The sequence below is a fragment of the Plasmodium malariae genome (genome assembly GCF_900090045.1).
Source record: "Plasmodium malariae genome assembly, chromosome: 1".
NCBI classification, from domain to species: domain Eukaryota; phylum Apicomplexa; class Aconoidasida; order Haemosporida; family Plasmodiidae; genus Plasmodium; species Plasmodium malariae.
Genome location: NC_041775.1, coordinates 588,284 through 610,263, shown reverse-complemented (window position 1 = coordinate 610,263; position 21,980 = coordinate 588,284). Strand labels below are relative to the sequence as shown.

Below are 21,980 nucleotides of genomic sequence, written 5' to 3'. Positions count from 1 at the left end.
ATAGTCATAATTGTACATGCAGCATTAATATAATGTTAATGATAGTTGTTTTTTTTTCCATGTATTACATTTTCTTTATTTTTAAGAGAATCTCTTTAAGCGATATCTTTTATTTTTCTCTTTTTTTTTTTTTTTAAATTATAACACGAATATGCACGTATGTATGCATGCATGTACGAGTGCATTTATATACGTGCGCATGTATTTATGAATATAAAGGGGCATACATTTGTACACCTGTGCGGGAGGGGATAATTCTGCCCTTCGAACGTACGTACTTTGGCAGTGTAACCAGTATACAGTTTTTACCTTATTCATATGTCTGTGTTATTATCCTTTTTTATGCTTCACACATATATATATATACGTAAAACTTTTTTTATTAATTTTTTTGAAATAAGCAAAAATAATGTTAAACTTGATTTAAAAAAAAAAAAAAGAGTTACTTCATTTAGTGCGAATTTTGGATATTACATATTCCTACCACAAATATACGCATATGTATGCATAAGTACAGGAGAAAATGCTGCATATATATGCATGGTAGTATACTTACATGCATACTGATGGAACTGTTGACTATGTAAAAAATAGGATACGTAAAGGAGACGTTTTAATCTTAAGAACCATTTTTAACAAGACCTTATGCGCCTACTCTTTATTTTGAAAAATAATAGTTGTATATGTTTATGTAGAAAAGCAAAAACAGATCGACGTTCAAAAAAAAAATTAAATGGCGCAGAAAATGGTGAAGCAAAATATGGTGGGGCAGAATAAAGTGGAGCATAGTGGAGCAAAACAACGCTGAACAGAGAAAAGCTGAACAATGTGAAACAAAATAAAATTCGAACAGTTAAATAAGCTTTTATAGCATTGTATTGTTTTTTTTTTTTTATTTCATTTTATTTTTTTTTTTTTATTTCATTTTATTTTTTTTTTTTTTTTCATTTTTTTTTTTTTTTTTTTTTTTTCTGTTCATTTGTTAACATTTCAAAACTGAATAATGTAGAACATTTCCATTTAGATCGGCTTCAAAAAAAAAAAAAATTTTAGCTAAAATACTCTACATCATTATGGAAGTGAGTTAGTGGTTAGCTTAAACACATACAGAGGTGAGTATACTATATATATATATTAATTTATTCATTTATGCGAAATTTTCTGTAACTCAAAAAAATGAACTATTGTATCCTCCATTTACTCTTTTTAATTTGTACTGAGCACTACAATGTGCCATTACACATTGTTTATCTTAAACTTTATTTTATATTGTATAGTTTTCATATTTTATATTTTATATTTTTATTTCAACTTTTACTTTATTAACTTCTTTTATTTTTATTTTTTTATTTTTCTATTTTTTTTTTTTATTTTTTACTGGAAATAAACCCTTTTTCCACGCAAAAATTTGCATAATTACAATTGTGTGCAAAGCATGTTTTTGTTATCTCTTTGCCTTGTTTAGTTGTGTATAAAGCGAAGCAATAATGATTGTAATCACGTGTACATTTATGTATATTCATGTACATATTTCTAGTAGTACATAAACGCCTAAATATACACATACGCCCATATGCATATAATCCTTATATGGGGAATAAAATAAAAATACACGAACTTTTCCGAATGTAACCTTTTAATTTTGTAACTGTAGAACAATGAAGTCCGATACAATTTAAATATTTTTTTTTTTTCTGTTTTAAGTGAAGTGAAAATTTATTAAAGTGCGCATGTTAGCATATGTATATATTTATATATTTGTATGAATGTTTGTATGTGTATGAGTACGTGTATACATATTTATGTATGTATGTATATATGTATATATGTATGTATGCATGTGCACCTCCACGTTTATGAGTTTTAAATCTGAAACAGAAAGCAACTACCACGTGTACAATTCGTTGTTATGCACAATTGACATTTCTCGTTAGCTGCAAATTTCTTTTTTTTATTCTACTCCTTATTTTTCTGTTCGAATCTTATATTTTTAACTTTCTATTAGTACTATTTGTTTTTATATTTATGCTTATATTTTTCCTTTTTTCCATTTTTTTATTTTTCCATTTTTCCACTTTCCATTCTTTCCTTTTTTAGTTTTTTCCTTTTTTCCTTTTTTCCTTTTCCTTTTCCTTTTTCTTTTCCTTTTTCTTTTCCTTTTTCTTTTCCTTTTTCTTTTCCTTTTCCTTTTCATTTCCTTTTCCTTTTCATTTCCTTTTCCTTTTCCTTTTCATTTTCTTTTCCTTTTCATTTTCTTTTCCTTTTCATTTTCTTTTCCTTTTCACTTTCTTTTCCTTTTCACTTTCTTTTCCTTTTCATTTTCTTTTCCTTTTCATCTTCTTTTCTTTTTCCTTATCCTTTTTTTTTTTTTTTGTTCAAAAGCATATCATTTTTCTTGAGGCAATTTTGCCCTTAGAGAGAGTGATATTTTTTTTTAGGAAAAAAAAAAATATTTATGTAAATATATGCTCACGGGTATGTGCATGTGTGTATATGTATATATGTATATATGTATGTATATATGTATATATGTATGTACGTATAAATGTATGCATATATGTATGCATATATGTGTATATATTTGTATTCATTGGCCTTCCTATGCGTAAGTTTCTACATATCTGTTTGTTTATGAATGCAGTATCTTTGTAAGACATTCCTCAATTTTAGGATGAAGGAGAAAACAAATTAAGAATAATTTTTTCAAGTAAATTTGTTTGCATTTTATTTGTTTCCTTTCTATGGCATAAATAATATATGTGTAGTCATCATGTGTGTACATATATATACATGTATGTATAAATGTATATATATATAAATATGTATATATATATATAAATGTACATGTACATATTTGCCCACAACATGCTTGTCCTTTTTACTCTTTTTCGAATATCCCATTATACAACTAAACCTGTGTTGGGATTAAATTAAGATAGTGTTAGTTGAATAGCATTACAACGTTTTTGTATATTTTTCTTTTTTTGCGTAATTTGCTTTTATTGTGTGTTTTGCCTTTTTTGCGTATTTTACTTTTTTTTGAGTATTTTACTTTTTTTTGAGTATTTTACTTTTTTTTGTGTTTTTTGCTTTTTTTTGTGTTTTTTCGATTTTTTTTGTACCTTTTGCATTTTTTTGTACCATTTGAGTTTTTTTACTTTTCTTTCATTTCTCGCTTTACTCTTAATGTTTTGCTGTTTTCTTCATTTCCATTTTGAACTCAGCCTATTTGTACGTTTGTTATTGTTAAGTTTTGTTTACAATTAGAAATATTCGCATATATAGAATTGTATGTGCATATATATGTTCATGTGCAGACAGGAACACACATAAATGTAAACACTCAAAGAAAAGGCATTAATAACCTTCCTTTTTTCTTTCCTTATCTCTGCTATTTTTACTACATTATTAACGTAAGAGCGAAGGGGTATATATAAGTTTGTTTTATTGAAAGAATTACATATAATCTTATATGTATGAACATATGTGGTAAGCAATGCTTAGTTATATATATATATATATATATATATATGTTATATTTTTATTTATTCCTTTTTAATGCATATTTGATACAACCCAGGTTATTTGTGTTCATAGTGATGTTTGCGTTTCATTCGTAGTAAATGCTACGGAAAAAAAAAGAAAGAAGAAAAAGTACTAATTAATATTAGGCTACATATATATTATTCTTTGTTCTGTCGTTTGGCGTCTGCCTTTTGCATTTTTCCTTCTTCTTCTTCTTCTTTTTTTTTTTTTTTTTTTATGCTTATTTAATTAATTCTTTCCATAGATAAATCATATTTCTTCCTTTTTTTGTTTTCACTTTTATTTTGTATTATTACTTACCTGCACAAATTGACCTAAAAGTTTTTACTAAAATATGTACAGCAATTTTAGCTCAGAATTAGTTTCAGTCTTTTCCCCCTTAACAACACAATAAAGAAGAAGTAAACAGGAAAAATAGATGAACAAAAAAAAAAAAAAAAGATAGGCTAAATAGGTTAACAAATAAGACGAAAAAAGCTGATTCACCCAGTATATTAGCTAAATAAATAAAAAAAAAAAAAAAAAAAAAAAAAAAAGCAAAACAAAACAAAAAGGCAAAAGGCGCAAAAGTAGTAATGCGCGAGCATCAAACGGAGGTAGACTAGACCAAAGGGTAAACGGCAGTATATACTGATATATAGGGGAAAATAGCGTGTAAAAAGTGGGTTAGAATAAATCATGAACGGCTACAGGGGGGATCCTGTAGAAGTTTTAAAGTGCAGCAAGTACAACTGTAAAAACATTGATATACTCAAGGAAGAACATATAGCGAATATACTACTAAAAGATGGAATAAATTATATTGAAAATGAGAAGAATGAAATAATAAAAAATGACACATATGTAAATACATTACTGTTCGAATATCTAAATGTAGATGCTACAAAAAAGGACAAAGTAAAATGTCTACAGTTATTGAAAAGTGAATATCTTAGTAAGAAAGAAAAACACTATTCACAGGTTAATGAATCGAATATACGTAGCAGCATGATCATAACTGGCAGAGAGAGTGTTTATGACAACAGGGTTAAGCAGCATTCTTCCATTAAGAATAGGAATGGTAGCTGTAAAAAAAAAGGGAAAAGAAAAGATAAGAAAAAAGAGGAGAAGGAGAAAGAGAAGGAAAAACAAAAAGAATGGAGCAGATTAAACGTATGCACTAGGAATTACTATACAAGTGATGGAAAAATAGTAGTAATCACTAAAAAAAAAATACGCAAAATAGGAAAAAAGAAAGTACAGGTTATAGATTACAAATCCAGGGACAAAACGACAAAAATTATAAGGAATTATAATTGCAGAAATTGCACGGACTCCTGCAAAAGTAACATGTTCCTCTGTGTACGGACAAAAGTGCATGATAAGGAGCAATTGAGTAATACGCCAAAAGAGTACAATGACCATCGAAGGCGCTTCTTAACCTTTTTTGTGAAGAAAAAAAAAAAAAAAAAAAAAAAAGATATACATACAGATACAGAAGACACAGAAAAGGTAGGAAAGGTAAGAAGCATTGAAAACAAAGTGGACATATCTACGGCGAAGCTATCCATTTTAAAAAATAAAATACTCTTAAAAAAAAAAAAGAAAAAGAACATTTTCCCTATGAATCTAATGAATAAACAATTTTTGAAACTCATTTTTGATGAAACTCCTCCCCTGGATGATTGTATATATGGGAGATTGAACCCTGAAAAGAAAAGCGATCAGCTTTTTCAGAGTAATATACATAAAAAATTTTTTCATGCACAGAATGTATCTAGGCCTTTTTATACCACAAATTGCATGTCGTGTATGGATTATGAAAGGCATAAAAAGGATGAAGAAAATTTCAGCAATGTTAGGGTGCAGTATTACAAAAGGGAAACAGACGATGAATCGAAAGGTGTAGTTAATGCAATCTCTAGAGGAAGACAAAGCAGGAAAAATGTAATAGATATAAAGGAACAAAACAGTAAGAATTTAATGCGACAAATAAGTGAATATATAAGTAGCAGTGCACTTCAGCAGGAGGGGAATATGTGTCACAGTATAAGTAAACATCTAAGTAAAAATCAAACAGTAGCCTCTCTTGATGAAAACATAAAGGAAACAGAAATGGCATTAAGATTCTCTAATTTGGGAGGAAAAAACGAAAAAGGACGAAGTGAAAATAATGAATGGAATAACCGGAATGAAGAGAATGGATCGAAGAAAAAAGTCGTGGGCTCATCAAGGGTAAGGAAGAGCATTTCGTTTAATAGCGATTTAAAGGAGGAGCAGATAAATATACACAATTATATGTACAGCGGTTTTGATTTTAAAAATATCTTGTGTTATAATAACAATTTGAAAAGTGCATTTTTCGAAAATGCAAAATGTGAAAATTGTTCCACTATTTTTGATAAATCATATGAAGAAAAGGTAGAAGACGGTGAACTACACGATCTGAAAGGGGAAATTACTTTATCAATGTCAAGCGATGATGTGGGTTATGGAAAGAGGTTCAGAAAAGACGTAGGAAGGAGGAAGCACTATCACAATTCCCTGAGGAGGGAACGAACCCAAAAGGGCAAGAAGGGAAAAGCGCGAAAATGGGGAGAAGCCCAAGAAGGGGAAAAACTGAAAAAATTGGAAAAATGTGAAACATTGGAAAAAACGGTAAATCTGGCAAATATGGCAAATATGACAAATATGGCAAATATGACAAATATGGCAAATGTGGAAAATATGACAAATATGGCAAATGTGGCAAATGTGGAAAATATGGCAAATGTGGAAAATATGGCAAATATGGCAAATGTGGAAAATATTCCCGATGGGGATGCAAAAAATAGGAATATGGAAAATGGCTACATGAAGTATATTTACAATATGGGGGGGAATAGGCCGTATAAAATAGGGCAGGATAATTATGGTCCATTCGACAAAAATAAACAAGGAGCTGGGGATGAGGAGAAGGGTGAATGGGAGGAAGAAGAAGAAGAGATAGTGTCAGATGGGGAGAAAACGAAGAAAAATACAAGGACGAGGATAAGGGGACACAGTGCAAAGAGCATATTCCGTAAGTACGAAGAGCAGACTAGCAGTTTAGTTAAAGGGAGGAGAAGAAAAAATGAACATGTTCATAAAAATGTGTATGGATTTGGGGAAACGTTAAAATTTATGAAATATCGTGAATTGTTAAGAAAATACATGGGAACTTTTTATAATTACAGCTCCTTAAAGTGCGCTAGTTACATTATTCTGTACGCATTAATAGTAAAAATAATTACTCAGATATCGAAAAATTTAACGGTTTCTAATATTTCCAATGAACAAGGGAATGTTTTAACAATAGCAAGTCATACAAATGCAAATTTATTTTTAAATATAAATGACATTGATGGAATCATACAGTCTCTATGTTATTTTGTTCTTATAATATGCATTATATTATTAATAAAACTTGGAATACCATCGAATTATTTATTAGCTGGTAGATTAACTATATTATTCATGTTTTTATTTATTGTCCAAATACCTATAATGATATATGCAAATTTTATGTATTTGAAAAAAGAAGAAGGAGGTGAAGTAAAAAACTCAAAATTATATGAAAAGAAGGATTATTTTAATTTACAGTTACAAAAAGTATATGATATATTTTTTATGGACACAGTAAACTTAATAATATATACTATTTGTATTATGTTAGTATCTATATATGCTACTTACCATAAATTAATTTACCCTCATTTGTTGAAATTTTATTTAGACACCTTTTTTTTAAATTCATATTCTATAGTAAAAAAGGAAATGATTCATTTTAGAGTACCAAATAATATTGATGCATATTATTTGAACAAAATGAATAGTTACTTGTTCAATACATTATATAAACAACAAGATCAACCATCGAAGGAAGATTTAGAGAGTACCACGAGAAGTGCCATTGGATATAATATTGTTATTAAGAGAGAGAAATCTCCTCTTTTGATGAAATTCTTTAGCAAAAAAATGTCCAACTCCATTTTTAGAAAAAAAGGAGAAAAAAAAAAAAAAAATTTTAACTTTTACATTATTTTTTATATAGGAGAGTTAGACAACAAAGGGAGACCCCATGGTTTTGGTTATTGGAGAGGTATTAACCTCGAAGGAGAGGTTTTAATTGGTTACTGGTTTCATGGAATTCCTGTCGGTCCTTTCAAGTGTCGAGATTTCAAAACTGGTTCTGGATTTATGTGCATAAAGATAGGATACGGAAAGACCAACTGCGAGCCGAACGACCTGGAAATAGGTGAGTGCAGATAGGCAGCTTAATCGGAGCGGTTTAATCTGAGCGGTTTAAACTGAGCAGCTTAAATTGAGCGGTTTAAACTGAGCAGCTTAAATTGAGCGGTTTAAACTGAGCAGCTTAAATTGAGCGGTTTAAACTGAGCAGCTTAAATTGAGCGGTTTAAACTGAGCGGCTTAAATTGAGCGGTTTAAACTGAGCAGCTTAAATTGAGCGGTTTAAACTGAGCGGCTTAAATTGAGTGGCTTAAATTGAGCGGTTTAAATTATGGGCTACATTTATATGGCTGTATATACGCGTTTACGTGTAGGCTGGTACACTTACACTGCTACACTTACGCTACTGCATATATTCTACTACATTTACACTACCACACTTACGCTACTGCATTTACGCTTCTATATTTACGCACTTCATGTGGACCCCTTTTTCCCCCCTTGCAGGCCTAGCCGACACAGAGTGCTGTGTGAGTGGCGCCTTTTACAGGACTTTTCCCAGAGTTGTATTCTACGACCTTAATTTGACTAACGGAAATATGAACCATAAAAAGTGCGATGAAAAACATGGAATAAGAGAAAAGAGAGAGTGTTGTGAATATCTGATTGTTAATAAAGCTAGTAATGACATTTTAAGAGTCAATTATACAAAACTTTTAGAAGATAGTGATTCGGATGATTATAATGAAGACGATGGTAATAATACATATTTTGAAAAAAAATTAGATAGTTCGATTAATAAAGAAAAAGGTATTAAAAGTAATAATATAAATCCTAGTTCCTTCACATCTAATGAAAAAATACAAACATCTCTTTTGAACAATGAATCATTAATAAAAGGAGAACTGTTAAACTATGATGATATATATAATTTAAGCTACGATTTTAATGATTTTTCCTTAGAAAATGAAATACAGTTTGCATTAAACAAAAATGTAGAGAGAAGAAATGAAGGAATAAGTTGTGTCTTTGGAACGGATGCAAGAGAAACTTCTTCCGGTTTTTATAACCCTGTGGTAGAGTTTGCTCTCCGTGGACAGGGTAATACTAATAGTGATCATGTAAGTGGTGGCAATGCCAGCAGTGATGGCAGCGGGAAAGGCAGCGGGAACGTCAACACACGCGTAGAAGATACGACGGAGTCCCGGTTTGATAAAGGAGTACGTAATAAAGTCGTTAAAGGAAAAGGCGTGATACATAATTGCACAGAGAATGACCTAGATACTCACAGGAATAGTATAAAATCGGAAAAGGGAAAACATGATAGCAAAGTGGAGCATGTGAATAATATCAATAGTGCCAATAATATCAATAGTGCCAGTAGTGCCAATCATGTGAATGTCAACGAAAAAGAGAATCAACAAAGGGGGATTTCAGAGAATCTACTAGAGAGTAGAGAAGAACAAGCCATTTTATCTTCGAAAAATAGAAAAACAGACACATACAAGAGTGATAAACCAGTAGACAAAGAACAAGACAAACTTGTGCAGTTACTATCAAGCAAAAGTCACGAATACGCTTGTGGGAGGTTTGAAAATATTTACATAGAACCGAAAGAAATAAATAGAGTAGTTGAAATAAATCATGGATCGGTAAACAGAAGTCATCACTTGATTGCAGAAAAGGGGAGAGAAGATGAAAATTGCTCTGAGATATATCCGGGGATGGAACGGAAAACGAAAGGGCGTGAGGAGGCCCCAGAAAGGGGGGCGCAAAAATGCGAGGGGAAAAATAAAAGAAATGTTGTGATACCAAGCCGATTTAACATGAGAAATAATAAGCAATGCATGGGAGAAGAGGCGAAGGGTGATAATGTACTCACAGAGGAAAGCATTTGCAGGAATAGTAACCATAAAAGGGATGAGGGCGCAGAAGGGGCTGAACGAGGTGAAGGGGCGATTGCTGAAAGGCATAGCGGCATGAATGGCGGCATGAATAGAAGTGTAAATAGAAGCGTAAATGGCAGCGTAAATGTCAGCGTAAATGGCAGCGGCAGTAAGGGGTTCAGGGACCCGTTGGTGGAGGGGAAGAATACAATGGTGATAAATACAAACAAGTGTGAGGGTGAAGGTGTAGATGCAGATGCAGATGCAGATGAAAATGAAAATGAGGAAGAAAGGAAAGGAGAGCAGGAGAATGAAAAAAAGAGAAAAATAAAGAGACACATAGGCTACAGTATGACAGGAACTCTATTACATTTAAATAGACTCAAAAATTTAAGGATGAGAAAAAAAAAAAAAAAAGAAAAAAAAAAAAAGAAATCCAAGTAAAAGAACATTTCTGCCAAAAGCTTTATCAGGAACATTACCAAAATTAAAGATAAAAAAAAACAGGAAAAAATTACTATTTTCAGATACGATAACAAATGTATATAAATCAAAATGCATGAATATTATTCTTCAAAATTTATGTCCGCATATGCCAAATTTTGGAATAATATATAACACAGATCTTCATATATCAATTGATGCAGAGAGGGGGTTATATATAACAGGGTATATAAATAAGAAAAATTATAATTTGTTTGGAAATAAATGTAGAAAAAATGATTTTGAAGATAGTGAAGTCAAAATAAAAATTATAAAAAAAAAAAAAAACACTTTTAACAAAAAAAAAGGGGTAGATAAACGTTTATATTCATGGATTGATAATATAAAAGAATTGAGTTTAGATGGTTGGGTTAAATGTGAATTAGCAGGCTGTTTAGAAGCAGTAATTTTTATACATGGTTATAACACAAGTCATTTGGAGGCTCTGCAAATTTTAGGACAAATGGCATCTTTTGGTAATTTCCCGAATTATATTAAGCTGTTTTTATTTAATTGGCCATCAGGAAATAACATTTTAGAATTCTTCATTGCAAAGGATAATTCCAAAAATAAGAAAGTGCACCAAGCGTTTAAATCTTTTCTCGACACACTCAGGAACAACGGTGAGTAACTAATGGTGGTGACAGCGATGGTTCTCATAGAGACAATAGCGGCAATAGCGGCAATAGCGGCAATAGCGGCAATAGCGGCAATAGCGGCAATAGCGGCAATAGCGGCAATAGCGGCAATAGCGGCAATAGCGGCAATAGCGGCAATAGCGGCAATAGCGGCGTTTGTGCACAATTGTCTACACCCCTCTTTTGAAGGCGTATTCAGGGCACAGACCCAGTGTTACATTTGTGCGTTAAGTGTTCAAATGAGTTCATATGTTTCATAAGCAGCTGTGTATATTCTTACCATTTGCATGTGTTATTTCTTAACCTTTTTTTGTTTTTCTTTTCTACGTGCAGGTATAAGGCAAATACACATAATAACACATAGCATGGGGACGAGGATGTTTCTGCTTGCCTTCCATGACATAGTAAAGAGCGAATTGTTTTCAACTATTGATGAAGAAGAGTGTGGAATGGGAAAGAATAATATGATGAAAATGAAGTTAATAACAATAACTATGATGAATCCCGAGTATTACCTAAGCGATTTTGTTAACAAGGAATATGTATTCCTTCGGTCTTTTTGTACTGTTATTTCAATATATTGTGATTCGAATGATAAAGCATTAAAATGGGCAGAAATATTTAGTGGTACAAAATCTCTAGGTAAGAATATATTTGATCTAAATGTTTCTAAAGATGATGTTTATCATTCGAAGAAATGCAATGGTTTTGAAAATTATGTTTTTGATAGTAATAAACTGGACTACTACTCCATTCCAGTGGATAATAGAGGAACAAAACGTGAAATACCTAAGGAGCGCGAATCAAGTGAATTACATGAGTCAAATGAAGAAGGTAATTCTCCCCTTGGTAATTCGTCCAAATTAGTATCTTCCTTTTTTGACTGTGAAAATTTTGATATTTCAAATAAAAAAATGAAAAATAGAGAATTTATAACAAAGCTTGTGCAAAAATTACGAAAAGTTATTCATTTTTTTTATAAAAGAAAAAAAAATATGACCATAAATAATATCAATGAACAACAGTCTATAGATAATGACCAATCCATTTCCAACAAAGAAAAGACACAAAATTTACTGCATCAACCCCCTATGTTCAGAAACACTTTATTAGTCTTTACTGGCATAGAACCAACGTACTGTTATCGTGATAATAGAGATTGGCTAGATGTGGATGTCATTGATACAACGTGGTTAGGATCAAATGTACATACATTAAGACATTCCTACTGGTCTCTGAATAGAGAAATTATTGAAGATATTCGAGAATTAATAGTTACAAGGAAAAGAGCACGGCAAAGAACATCACGATTAGACAGAAGAGAGGGAAATGTATGGGTATATAGAGTAGCCCCATCTCACCTTAAGTCCATATTCGATTCTAATATATAACGTAAAAGCGGGTGCAGTTGTTACCATTAATTTGGTTAAGTGCTACCAATAGGTAAAGAGAAAAAAAAAAAAAAAAAAAAAAAGGGTATAGGAATAGAAACACTGGCAGAGATAAGAGCCGGATATATTATATAGGGAACAAAAAATTAGATGTATGTACACCGTGGGGGAGTCAAAAAAGAAAGAAATAACCATGTGTACGTTATACACGAACACATAAAATACATCCCTTACATTTTATGCAAAAATAAAAAGTGTTCAACAAAATAGTAATTGTGTATATATCCATTACTGGGGTAATCCATGCACAAACAATTTATGTGTTAAATTTTACGTGTTAAGTGATATACATCTCTTTTTAAGTAATCATGTCAACTTCGGTTTTTTGGCATAAGAATTGCGAAGACTATTTTTTTATTAACCTTGCTGTTAATTTTTCTCTCACGCTTAGCGCGTTGGTATGGTTATGCGGGCACAACGGTTACCGCAGTTACCGCAGTTATCTATTCGCCGTTGCTACGCTTGAGTATATCTTGTTATGAACTTATAGTAATTTGTATATTTGCCTGAGCCATCATTTTTCATGTGCAATTTGTTTTTTACAAATTTGCTATTTTTTGTGAGTTCCATAATTAAATTTTCAATTTATTTTCCCTGTATATGTTTGTATATATGTGTGTGTGCACATATATACATATATTTACTTGTGCATACGCGTACGCGTACTTAGGTGTGTATTTGTACAATGCATCAACTTCGAAAATTTTTTTTAAAATATTTTCAAAAAAAATTATACTTAAAAATGCGTAAGTAAAACTACTGAAAAATGTTCGATCTTCATAATTTTTTTTTTTTTTTTTTTGTATTCTCAACTCATCAATATTTTTGTCCTAGCAATATAACGCAAATAAAAAAAAGGCATGTCTTCATTTTATTTACGTGGGATCACTCCGCTTGCTCGGTTTCCTTCAATGGGTTTAGAGGAACATACTTATATCCCTTTATTGCGTATATGATTGGAGACCTGTCAGTGGATGTACGTATATCTACTTATAAATATATATACACCTACGTATATACATATCTGCATATACATACGTACATATATATATAACGATCTGTACACATTTGTATACATGATTACCATGAATTACTACGCATTATAATGTTTTCTTCCGTAGTATTTCCTGTTGAACCTCCTGAATGGCATTATTTCTACTTTCTAAATTCTTAGAAATATTATATTTTTTCATTTCTGGTTTCATAATTAAATGCACACAACATGAGCCCATAGCCATGCATAAAAAGGAAGTGGACACAATGAAGAGGTACTTTCTTAGAGGCACACCTAAGGGCATTATTCTTTATTGAGATGTTGCGAATATATTGCTAGATATCTAAAAAGGTAGATTTACGTAGTTGCTTCATGTTTATACAAACATACACACGTACATACGTGCAGAAGTACATTCGTATATATGTACATTTTTACATGTGTGCATATATGTACAAATTTTATTTTATGCATGGGGCTTCCCTGCTTGTGCAACAGAGAAGGAAACAAACGCCAGCAAATGGATGGACCGTTCTTCTGCACACCTATATATGTCTTTATATATATGTGCATATATATACATGTTTATGTATGTACTTACGTGTACAAGTCAGGCGGCACTAGAACGATGGTGCTTCTGTAATTCAGTTGACCGTAGCGGATCTTATGTTATACCCTTCAAGGGATACAATTAAACGTATATATGTGGTTCCCGTAAATAAACGGTATTTATTTATTTCTATATATTCTTTTTGTGTCAAAAGAGGTACGAACAAAATTAAATATGATAATGATCATTTAAACGCAGAATGAAATTCTTCCTATATTTCTGTTAAGAATGCTTCTTAATGCAATAAGAGGGCACGGGAGAGTGAAAAAATAAAAAAATTTAAAATACCATTTCGGCATTCAAACATTCTATATTATATTTGGACTGTTTGGGAAATATTGTTTTAAAAAAAAAAAAAATATAAGTTTAAGCCTAAATTTACATGAAGAAAATTAGAATTAGAAGTATTGTATGTAAAGAATAAATATTCCTTTATTTTTTTGAGAATGGTACGAAAAAAAAAAAAAAAATTTTTGGAGCTAAAAAATATAAGATGGTGCTCTAAGTACAAGTATAAATAACTGAAGAATTTTATAAATTATAATTATTTTGAAAATGGTGTTTTTAAACAATCGAAATTATGAATAACGATGATTTAAAGTATACCATAAGAACACCGTGCGTAAATATTTATATACACGTCAGCAAGTGCACGTTATCGGTACGTGTTGAACTTGAAGAAATGCATATAACACAGTTTGCACATTTATACCCCACGCAAAATATACATACATATATACATACGTACATATATATATATATATATATATGTGCCAGCTGAACTTAGTGGTGGAAAATGAGGGGAACAAATTTTTTCCGCTAAATTTGATCCTAACATTATGAAGATATACAAAAAGAGTGAGATTAATTTTTTTTTTTTTTTTTTTTTTAGTTGCATTCTTTTTTTTAGACCTGCATCTCATAATGCTGTATTTCCCCGTAGGTTACGTTTCCATCCTGCTATAAGCTTAATATATAAAATATATTTACATATACATGTGCAAATGTATGCGCATATTATTTTACATGCATAATAGTGTTACTAGGGGGATTACCCCTTCGCGTATTCATATGCAGGGGAATAATTATTTACGTATAATTACATATATATATATATATATATATATTGCATATAAGATGGGTTTAAAATTATTTTAGACATAATTTATTTATATCATCATTAATAAGGCGCAATTATAAAAATAAAAGTATTATAAAAAAAATGCACGTTATAAGTATACAAAAAATAAAACGATGTTCAAAATAAGGATTGTTAAGAATAATTGATACTAAAAATTAAATTATTGTTCATAATAAGGCGAGTGAAAAGCTGTGTTCCATGCTTAAAATGCCATTATCCTTTATTTCTCAATACACTCTTTTTGTTTAATTATTTTTTCCTCGTATTACTAATAAAAATAGCCGCGCTAGTTCGTTATTATTATTATATAGAGTTGCAATAGTATTTTTTTCCCCCTTAACACTTTTGTATTTTTTTTTTTTGGTAATTTTCCACTTTACTTTTTTAAGTGAACACTTGTATTTTTTTTTCTTTTTTTTTTCATATATTTTACATGCCTATTTATATAATATGTAACTGTTAAAAAGGTGCCATATAGGCTTTCATTTCTTAAGTTATTTAACAAAATTATGCAAAATTAAAGCGGGTTAAAATTTTGAACAATTTCGCATTTTTTTAAATTAATAGAGAAATTTTATATTTTTTCGTTTCGTTCTGTTTGTTTGTTTGGTTGGTTGGTTGTTCGTTTGTTCGTTTGTTCGTTTGTTCGTTTGTTCGTTTGTTCGTTTGTTCGTTTGTTCGTTTGTTCGTTTGTTCGTTTCGTTTGTTCGTTTGTTCGTTTGTTCGTTTGTTCGTTTGTTCGTTTGTTTGTTTGTTTGTTCGTTTGTTTGTTTGTTTGGTTGGTGGGTTGTTCGTTTGTTTGTTCGTTTGTTTGTTTGTTTGTTCGTTTTTTTTTTTTTTTTTTTTACTTTTTTCCGGCCTATTTTTTTTATATATCCTTTTTGTGGCTTTCCTCTATTTTTATTTTTCGTATTATTATGTATTATGTATAATTTTCGTATTCCAGTATGATACGCATGTTTTTCTGCTTTATTATACATATTATATATATTCATGTTACTACATACTAATTTTATGTATTTTTAAAAATATTATGAAGCTGTTTTCTTGTTAACAGTAAATAATGAAGTGCTTATAATCTCATTAATCTATTATTTTCTGCGTTACTTTTACAACTCTGTATGCAAGATTGCCCAAATAAGAAAGAATAAAAAAAAAAAAAATAATTAAAAATAAAATAAAATAAAATAAAAAAAAAAAAAATAAAATAAAATAAAATAAAATAAAAAAATAAAATAAAATAAAATAAAATAAAAAAATAAAATAAAAAAAAATAATAAAATAATAAAAAAATAATGAAAAAATATAAAAACGATGGTCCATAAGTTTTACAATTATTTTTACTGTGGCGTTTAGTGCTTAACTTTTTTTTTTTATTTTTTTGTAATTTTGCATTCCTTTTGAGGATTTAAAAGTTCGCAATTTTTTCTACACTATTTTTTGCATATTTTTTGTGCTCTTGTTTTTTCCAGTAAATTAAAACATATAATAAGTATTCCCTCTTAATAAGTTGAGGCTGCTTTGTTCATATAGCATATATATATATATATATATATATATATATATATATATGTATATATGTATATATATGTATTTATTTACGCGTATATAGTATATATATACATAAATACATACATATGTGTACATGTGCACGTTATATATATACGTATGCATGTATTTGTTTGTATAAGTAAGTATATGCTCCCACCCCGTTTTATTTTTTATGTTTGTCGCATATTTTTTTCATTTCATCTTTTTTTTCTTGTTCTCTCTAATGGCCTCTGTTCGTTCGACGGAGAAGGCCATGAAAAAAGGGGGAAGTGGTTGTACGCTAGCTGCAAATTTAAAGCTAGATGGAAAACCAAAAGTGGATTCGTTTAATAATAAAGACGGTTTATCAATAAAGACATACTCATGGCAAGTTAAGGACCCCCAAGGTATTATGTTTTTAGTGCATGGTTTAAATACGCATGTAAGATTAGAGTATTTAAGGCATAATGTGGAAATAGAAGGAAATAATGAAAGAGCTGTATTGAAAGATGCTGACAATTATTACATATACAAAGGTAGTTGGATAGAGCATTTAAATAAACAGGGTTACTCAGTATATGGTTTAGATTTACAAGGACATGGCCAATCGGATGGATGGAAAAATTTAAAGACGAATGTAAAAAAGTTCGATGATATAGTATATGATGTATTACAATATATTAATAGAGTACATGATACGTTATGTTTATCACATAAAAGAGGTACTAATGGATCTATTCATGATAATATTACTAATACAAAAATTCCACCATTTTATATTATGGGTCTATCTATGGGGGGTAACATAGTTTTAAGAATTTTAGAAATTTTAGGTAAATCAAAAGATAGTAATAATAAATTAAATATACGAGGTTGTATATCATTAGCTGGTATGATATCAATAGACGAGTTAGCAACAAAAGCATCATATAAATATTTTTATATCCCTTTTTCAAAATTTTTTGCTACCTTTTTTCCAAGTTTAAGAATTAGTCCCACATTACATTTTAAAAAATTTCCATATATTAATGACATTTTTCACTTTGATAAAAATAGATATAATAAAGCTATAACATGTAAACTAGGTTATGAACTTTTAAGTGCAATAGAAAATTTAAATAACGATATGGTACACTTACCTAAAAATATACCAATACTCTTTATACATTCAAAGCAAGATAGTGCTTGTTTCTTTGGAGGGGTTCAAACATTTTATAATAAAATTGATTCAGATAAAAAAGAATTACACATTTTAGAAGATATGGATCATGTGTTAACAATGGAACCGGGCAATGAACAAGTCTTAAAAAAAGTCATTGAGTGGCTTTCGAATGTTTCTTAAGTGGCTCGCCATTGGCACAAACAAAAAAAAAAAAAAAAAAAAAAAAAAAAAAAGAGATATGGTTAATGTATTTGAATCAATCCGACATGATAGGTATTATCTCTCTCTTTCCCCCCCCCAACCCAAAACATGTGTGAACTTTTCTTTTATACGTGGAAATGTGCATATGGGAAATCATTTGGGACGTATGTATGCATAGTCATATATAACTCCAAGATGCAACTTAACGCAATTTATAATGCACAACAAATTGTACACTAATGGAAGACGTGCGCCGCAGTTTTTATACTCGATTTTAGAGATATAATGGGGATTATTTGATAACGTTTGGTTTAACCCCTTCCTTTTATTTTCTTTTTAATTTCTTTTTTTTTTTTTTTATTTGGAAATTTCTTTTTAATTTCTTTTTCTTTTTTTTATTTGGAAATTTCCTTTTAATTTTTAATTTTTTTTATTTATATAAATAATATAAGAAAAGGAAAAGTAAAAATATTTTTTATTTATAACTCTTCATAGCACTTTGTCACAATATGTTTTACATTAATTTTCATTTCTAGCAAACCTTAAGTTTTTTATTTATATAGTTAATATGTATATATTATTTTGTATATACTACGTATGTTTGTACTATTGTTTATATTTATGTGCGTATAATCACCTATATTACTTATAGGTATTCATGTAAATATTTTACTACTTTCACATTGGACTTTTAGCAAAATTGATAATTAAAATTAAAAAAAAAAAAAAAAATTTCTTTTCTTATAACGTCTTCGGAATAGTAAAAGCATATGAGACTAATTTATCATGGCCCCTTTTATCTTTATATATACATGTATGGAATGTATATATACATATATATATATATATATATATATATATATATGTACATTTATATTTTAAAATAGTACTCCCACCTAGCAAATATTCTTCGTATTTTTGTTCCTTGCACGCAAAATAATTTGAGCCGAGATACTAATTTTTTCTTATTTCTCTCTGGAGAAGAATAAATTATTTTATATGTATAATTTTTTTTTTTTTTTTTTACTTTACGATAATATAAAAATAATTAATCTAAATGAAAAAAAATAAAAAATTATAATATTTTTATTTTTTTTTATTATTATTATATATCTATATATAAATACATATATATATTTTATATTTTTTACAAATAGTTTAAGCAAAAATAATATTATTAATCGATCCGTAACCTTACTGCAAAAAAGAAAATTATATTTTTTTGAAATTCTCAAGGGATTTTATTATTTTTTTTTTTTTTTGTAGAATTTTGTTCATTTTTTAATTATTCTCTATTTTTAACCATTTTGCATGTTTCAAAATATTTTGTATATTTTTTACAATTTTGTATATTTTTGACCGTTTTGTATTTTTCCGACTATTCTGTACTTTTTTGGACTATATCGTATTTTTTGGACCATTTCGTATTTTTTGGACCATTTCGTATTTTTTGGACTATTTCGTATTTTTTCGACGTTATCGTATTTTTTCAGCTGTTTCGTATTTTTTCAGCTGTTTCGTATTTTTTCAGCTGTTTCGTATTTTTTCAGCTGTTTCGTATGTATTCAGATGTTTCGTATATTTTCAATTGTTTCGTATATTTTCAACAATTTTGTATATTTTTTTTAATACCTTTTTTTTCATGTCAATTTTCTGATATTCAAGTTTTTAAAATATGATAACTTTACGAACAGTCATAAATATATTTTAAGGCATATTAGAACATTTCAAGGCATTTAAGACAATTTAGGACATTTAGTTTTTTAACGAATTTGTGTATCTAGGTCTTTTATTGTTTCTTTGTAATATATATATATATATATATGCTGTGCGTTGCCTTATAGTTAACTTCGCATATTCTTTTTCTTCCTTTTGGACAATTTAGTCCCATTTTTAGGTCTTTTTTTTTTTTTTTTTTTTTTTATCTCTAATTAAAATAATCGGCATTTTTATACAGGAAAAAAAAAAAAAAAGATTTAATCTAAGTAATACTACATACATATATATATATATATATATATATAATATATATTTACATACATACACTTAGTAACTTTTACCCCGATTGAATCAAAATTTCCATCTGCACACTTATCTTCTTTGGTATCAAAAAAAGATATGGCAGAAAATTTCGAAGAAACCGCTCCAGATAGTCAGGTGATGACTGTACAGAACAATTTTGAAGAAAGTCTAGATGGAAATCCCAAATTAGGTTCATTTGTTAATAAGAATGGGCTGTTGCTTAAGACATATGCGTGGTTAGTTAAGTATCCAATAGGTATTATGATATTAGTGCATGCTTTAAATTCTCATGTTCGTTTTGAATATTTAAATCATAACGTAGATATACAAAGTAATGATAAGGTTGTATTAAAAGATGCGGACAACTTTTACATATACAAAGATAGCTGGGTAGAGCATTTAAATAAACAGGGGTTCTCAGTATATGGATTAGATATGCAAGGTCATGGTGAATCTGAGTGTTATCAAAATGTAAAAACGCACATAAATGAATTTGACGACTTCACTGAAGACATATTACAGTATATGAACATAATTCACAATTCGCTATCCCAGGAGGAGGATGAGCATACAGGTAGCATTGGAAGTGAGACAACAAGTGGACTAAGTAGCAACGGAGGTTATCTTCCAAGTGATCAAGGAAGTACTGGAATTGATGAAGCAGGTGATCTAAGCGGCATTGGAAGTGAAGGAACAACAAGTGTTCAGGGAAGCACTAATGGTAGTGACCTTCCAAATGGTTGCAGCAACATTAGCTGCAGTGTTAAGGGTTCAAAGAAGAAGGTCCCGCCGTTCTTTTTAATGGGTTTATCAATGGGAGGTAATGTGGTATTACGAACTTTAGAACAAATTGGTAAATCTGAGGAAGATAGTGATAATAGAAAATTAAATATAAGAGGAGGTATAACACTAGGTGGAATGATATCAATTGATAGTTTAAAGGAAAAACCTATTTTTAAATACTTCTACTTGCCTATATCTAAAGTAGCAAATTATGTTTTCCCAACTCAAAGATTTGGTCCAGCCTTAAATTTTGAGATGTTTCCATATGTTAATGATTTATATGCTTTTGATAAGCATTGTTATCCTAAGCCTGCAACTAATAAGCTTTGTAATGAACTTTTAAAAGCAGTAGACAACTTACATAATGATATGAATTATATCCCTAAAAACATTCCACTGTTGATTGTTCATTCAGTGTTAGATAGTGCTTGTTGTTACAAAGGGGTTAAAAATTTTTTCAAAAAATTAGAAACAGAAAATAAGGAAATGTTTACTTTAGAGGATATGGATCATGTACTTCCCCTGGAGCCTGGAAATGAGAGGGTCTTAATGAAGGTCAGCGACTGGATAACGCAAAGAGTGGATGCAATCCGCTGTGCAGATTGCGATGATTGCAGTGATAGTAACGATGATAATGGAAGTGCTGCATGTAGCGGAGATGCCAGTAGTATCGATGATAATGGAAGTACCGCATGTAGCGGAGATGCCAGTAGTATCGATGATAATGGAAGTACCGCATGTAGCGGAGATGTCCGTAGTAGAAGCGATAATGACAATGTTAGCAGCAGCTGCGCCGAAGACGAAGTCAGCAGTTGCGGTAACTGAAGTAGTAGGCTTTAACAGCATATAGCAGCAAATAACAGCAAATAAAAAAATTATAATTTAAATTCAATAGGATCTTTCGTGCGAAGAAAAATTAAAGGCAAAAAATTTGCCAAAAAAAAAAAAAAAAAATTAAAATATTAAAAATAAAAAAAATAATAAAATAGTAACAATAAAATAATGATAAAATAGTAACATTAAAATTATAAAAAAAAATGTAAAATTACAAATTATGCTTCACAAAATGCACATATCTTACGGAGTACCTTAATTTGGTACTCATATGCGCATAATATTCATACGGTGAAGAACTGCCGTCGATGATGTATATATATATATATATACATGTTTGTATGTGTGTATTTTATACCATAATTGTGGACATGTCAGTTCAACATCGTATGCGCAGTTGTACCAGTAGACAATCAGGTATTTGAATAAATGGTAAAAAAAAAAAAAAAAAAAACTGTAGTGCCTTTTGAACGCATACCTTATGCGCCCCTTACCTATTTTTTTGACCCCA

At 29.7% G+C, this 21,980-nt stretch overlaps 4 protein-coding genes across 4 annotated transcripts; 3 read left to right on the top strand and 1 right to left on the bottom strand.

Moving 5' to 3' along the window:
• Positions 1-4,224: 4,224 nt before the first annotated feature.
• PmUG01_01021700 (conserved Plasmodium protein, unknown function) lies at positions 4,225-12,132 on the top strand (the record flags this gene model as incomplete). Its single annotated transcript, XM_029008299.1, is given in 4 exon segments — positions 4,225-7,801; positions 8,242-10,034; positions 10,048-10,726; positions 11,075-12,132. 4 exon segments carry the CDS (start codon positions 4,225-4,227, stop codon positions 12,130-12,132), a joined length of 7,107 nt encoding a protein of 2,368 aa, XP_028860006.1.
• A 1,160-nt stretch (positions 12,133-13,292) lies between these two features.
• Positions 13,293-13,490, bottom strand: PmUG01_01021600 (conserved protein, unknown function; the record flags this gene model as incomplete). The annotated part of the gene is made up of 1 exon (XM_029008288.1): positions 13,293-13,490. The coding sequence occupies one exon, from the start codon at positions 13,488-13,490 to the stop codon at positions 13,293-13,295; it is 198 nt and encodes a 65-aa protein (XP_028860005.1).
• A 3,221-nt stretch (positions 13,491-16,711) lies between these two features.
• Positions 16,712-17,809, top strand: PmUG01_01021500 (lysophospholipase, putative; the record flags this gene model as incomplete). Its single annotated transcript, XM_029008277.1, has 1 exon — positions 16,712-17,809. The coding sequence occupies one exon, from the start codon at positions 16,712-16,714 to the stop codon at positions 17,807-17,809; it is 1,098 nt and encodes a 365-aa protein (XP_028860004.1).
• A 2,139-nt stretch (positions 17,810-19,948) lies between these two features.
• On the top strand, positions 19,949-21,460 carry PmUG01_01021400 (lysophospholipase, putative; the record flags this gene model as incomplete). Its single annotated transcript, XM_029008266.1, has 1 exon — positions 19,949-21,460. One exon carries the CDS (start codon positions 19,949-19,951, stop codon positions 21,458-21,460), a length of 1,512 nt encoding a protein of 503 aa, XP_028860003.1.
• Between the last annotated feature and the right edge of the window lie 520 nt (positions 21,461-21,980).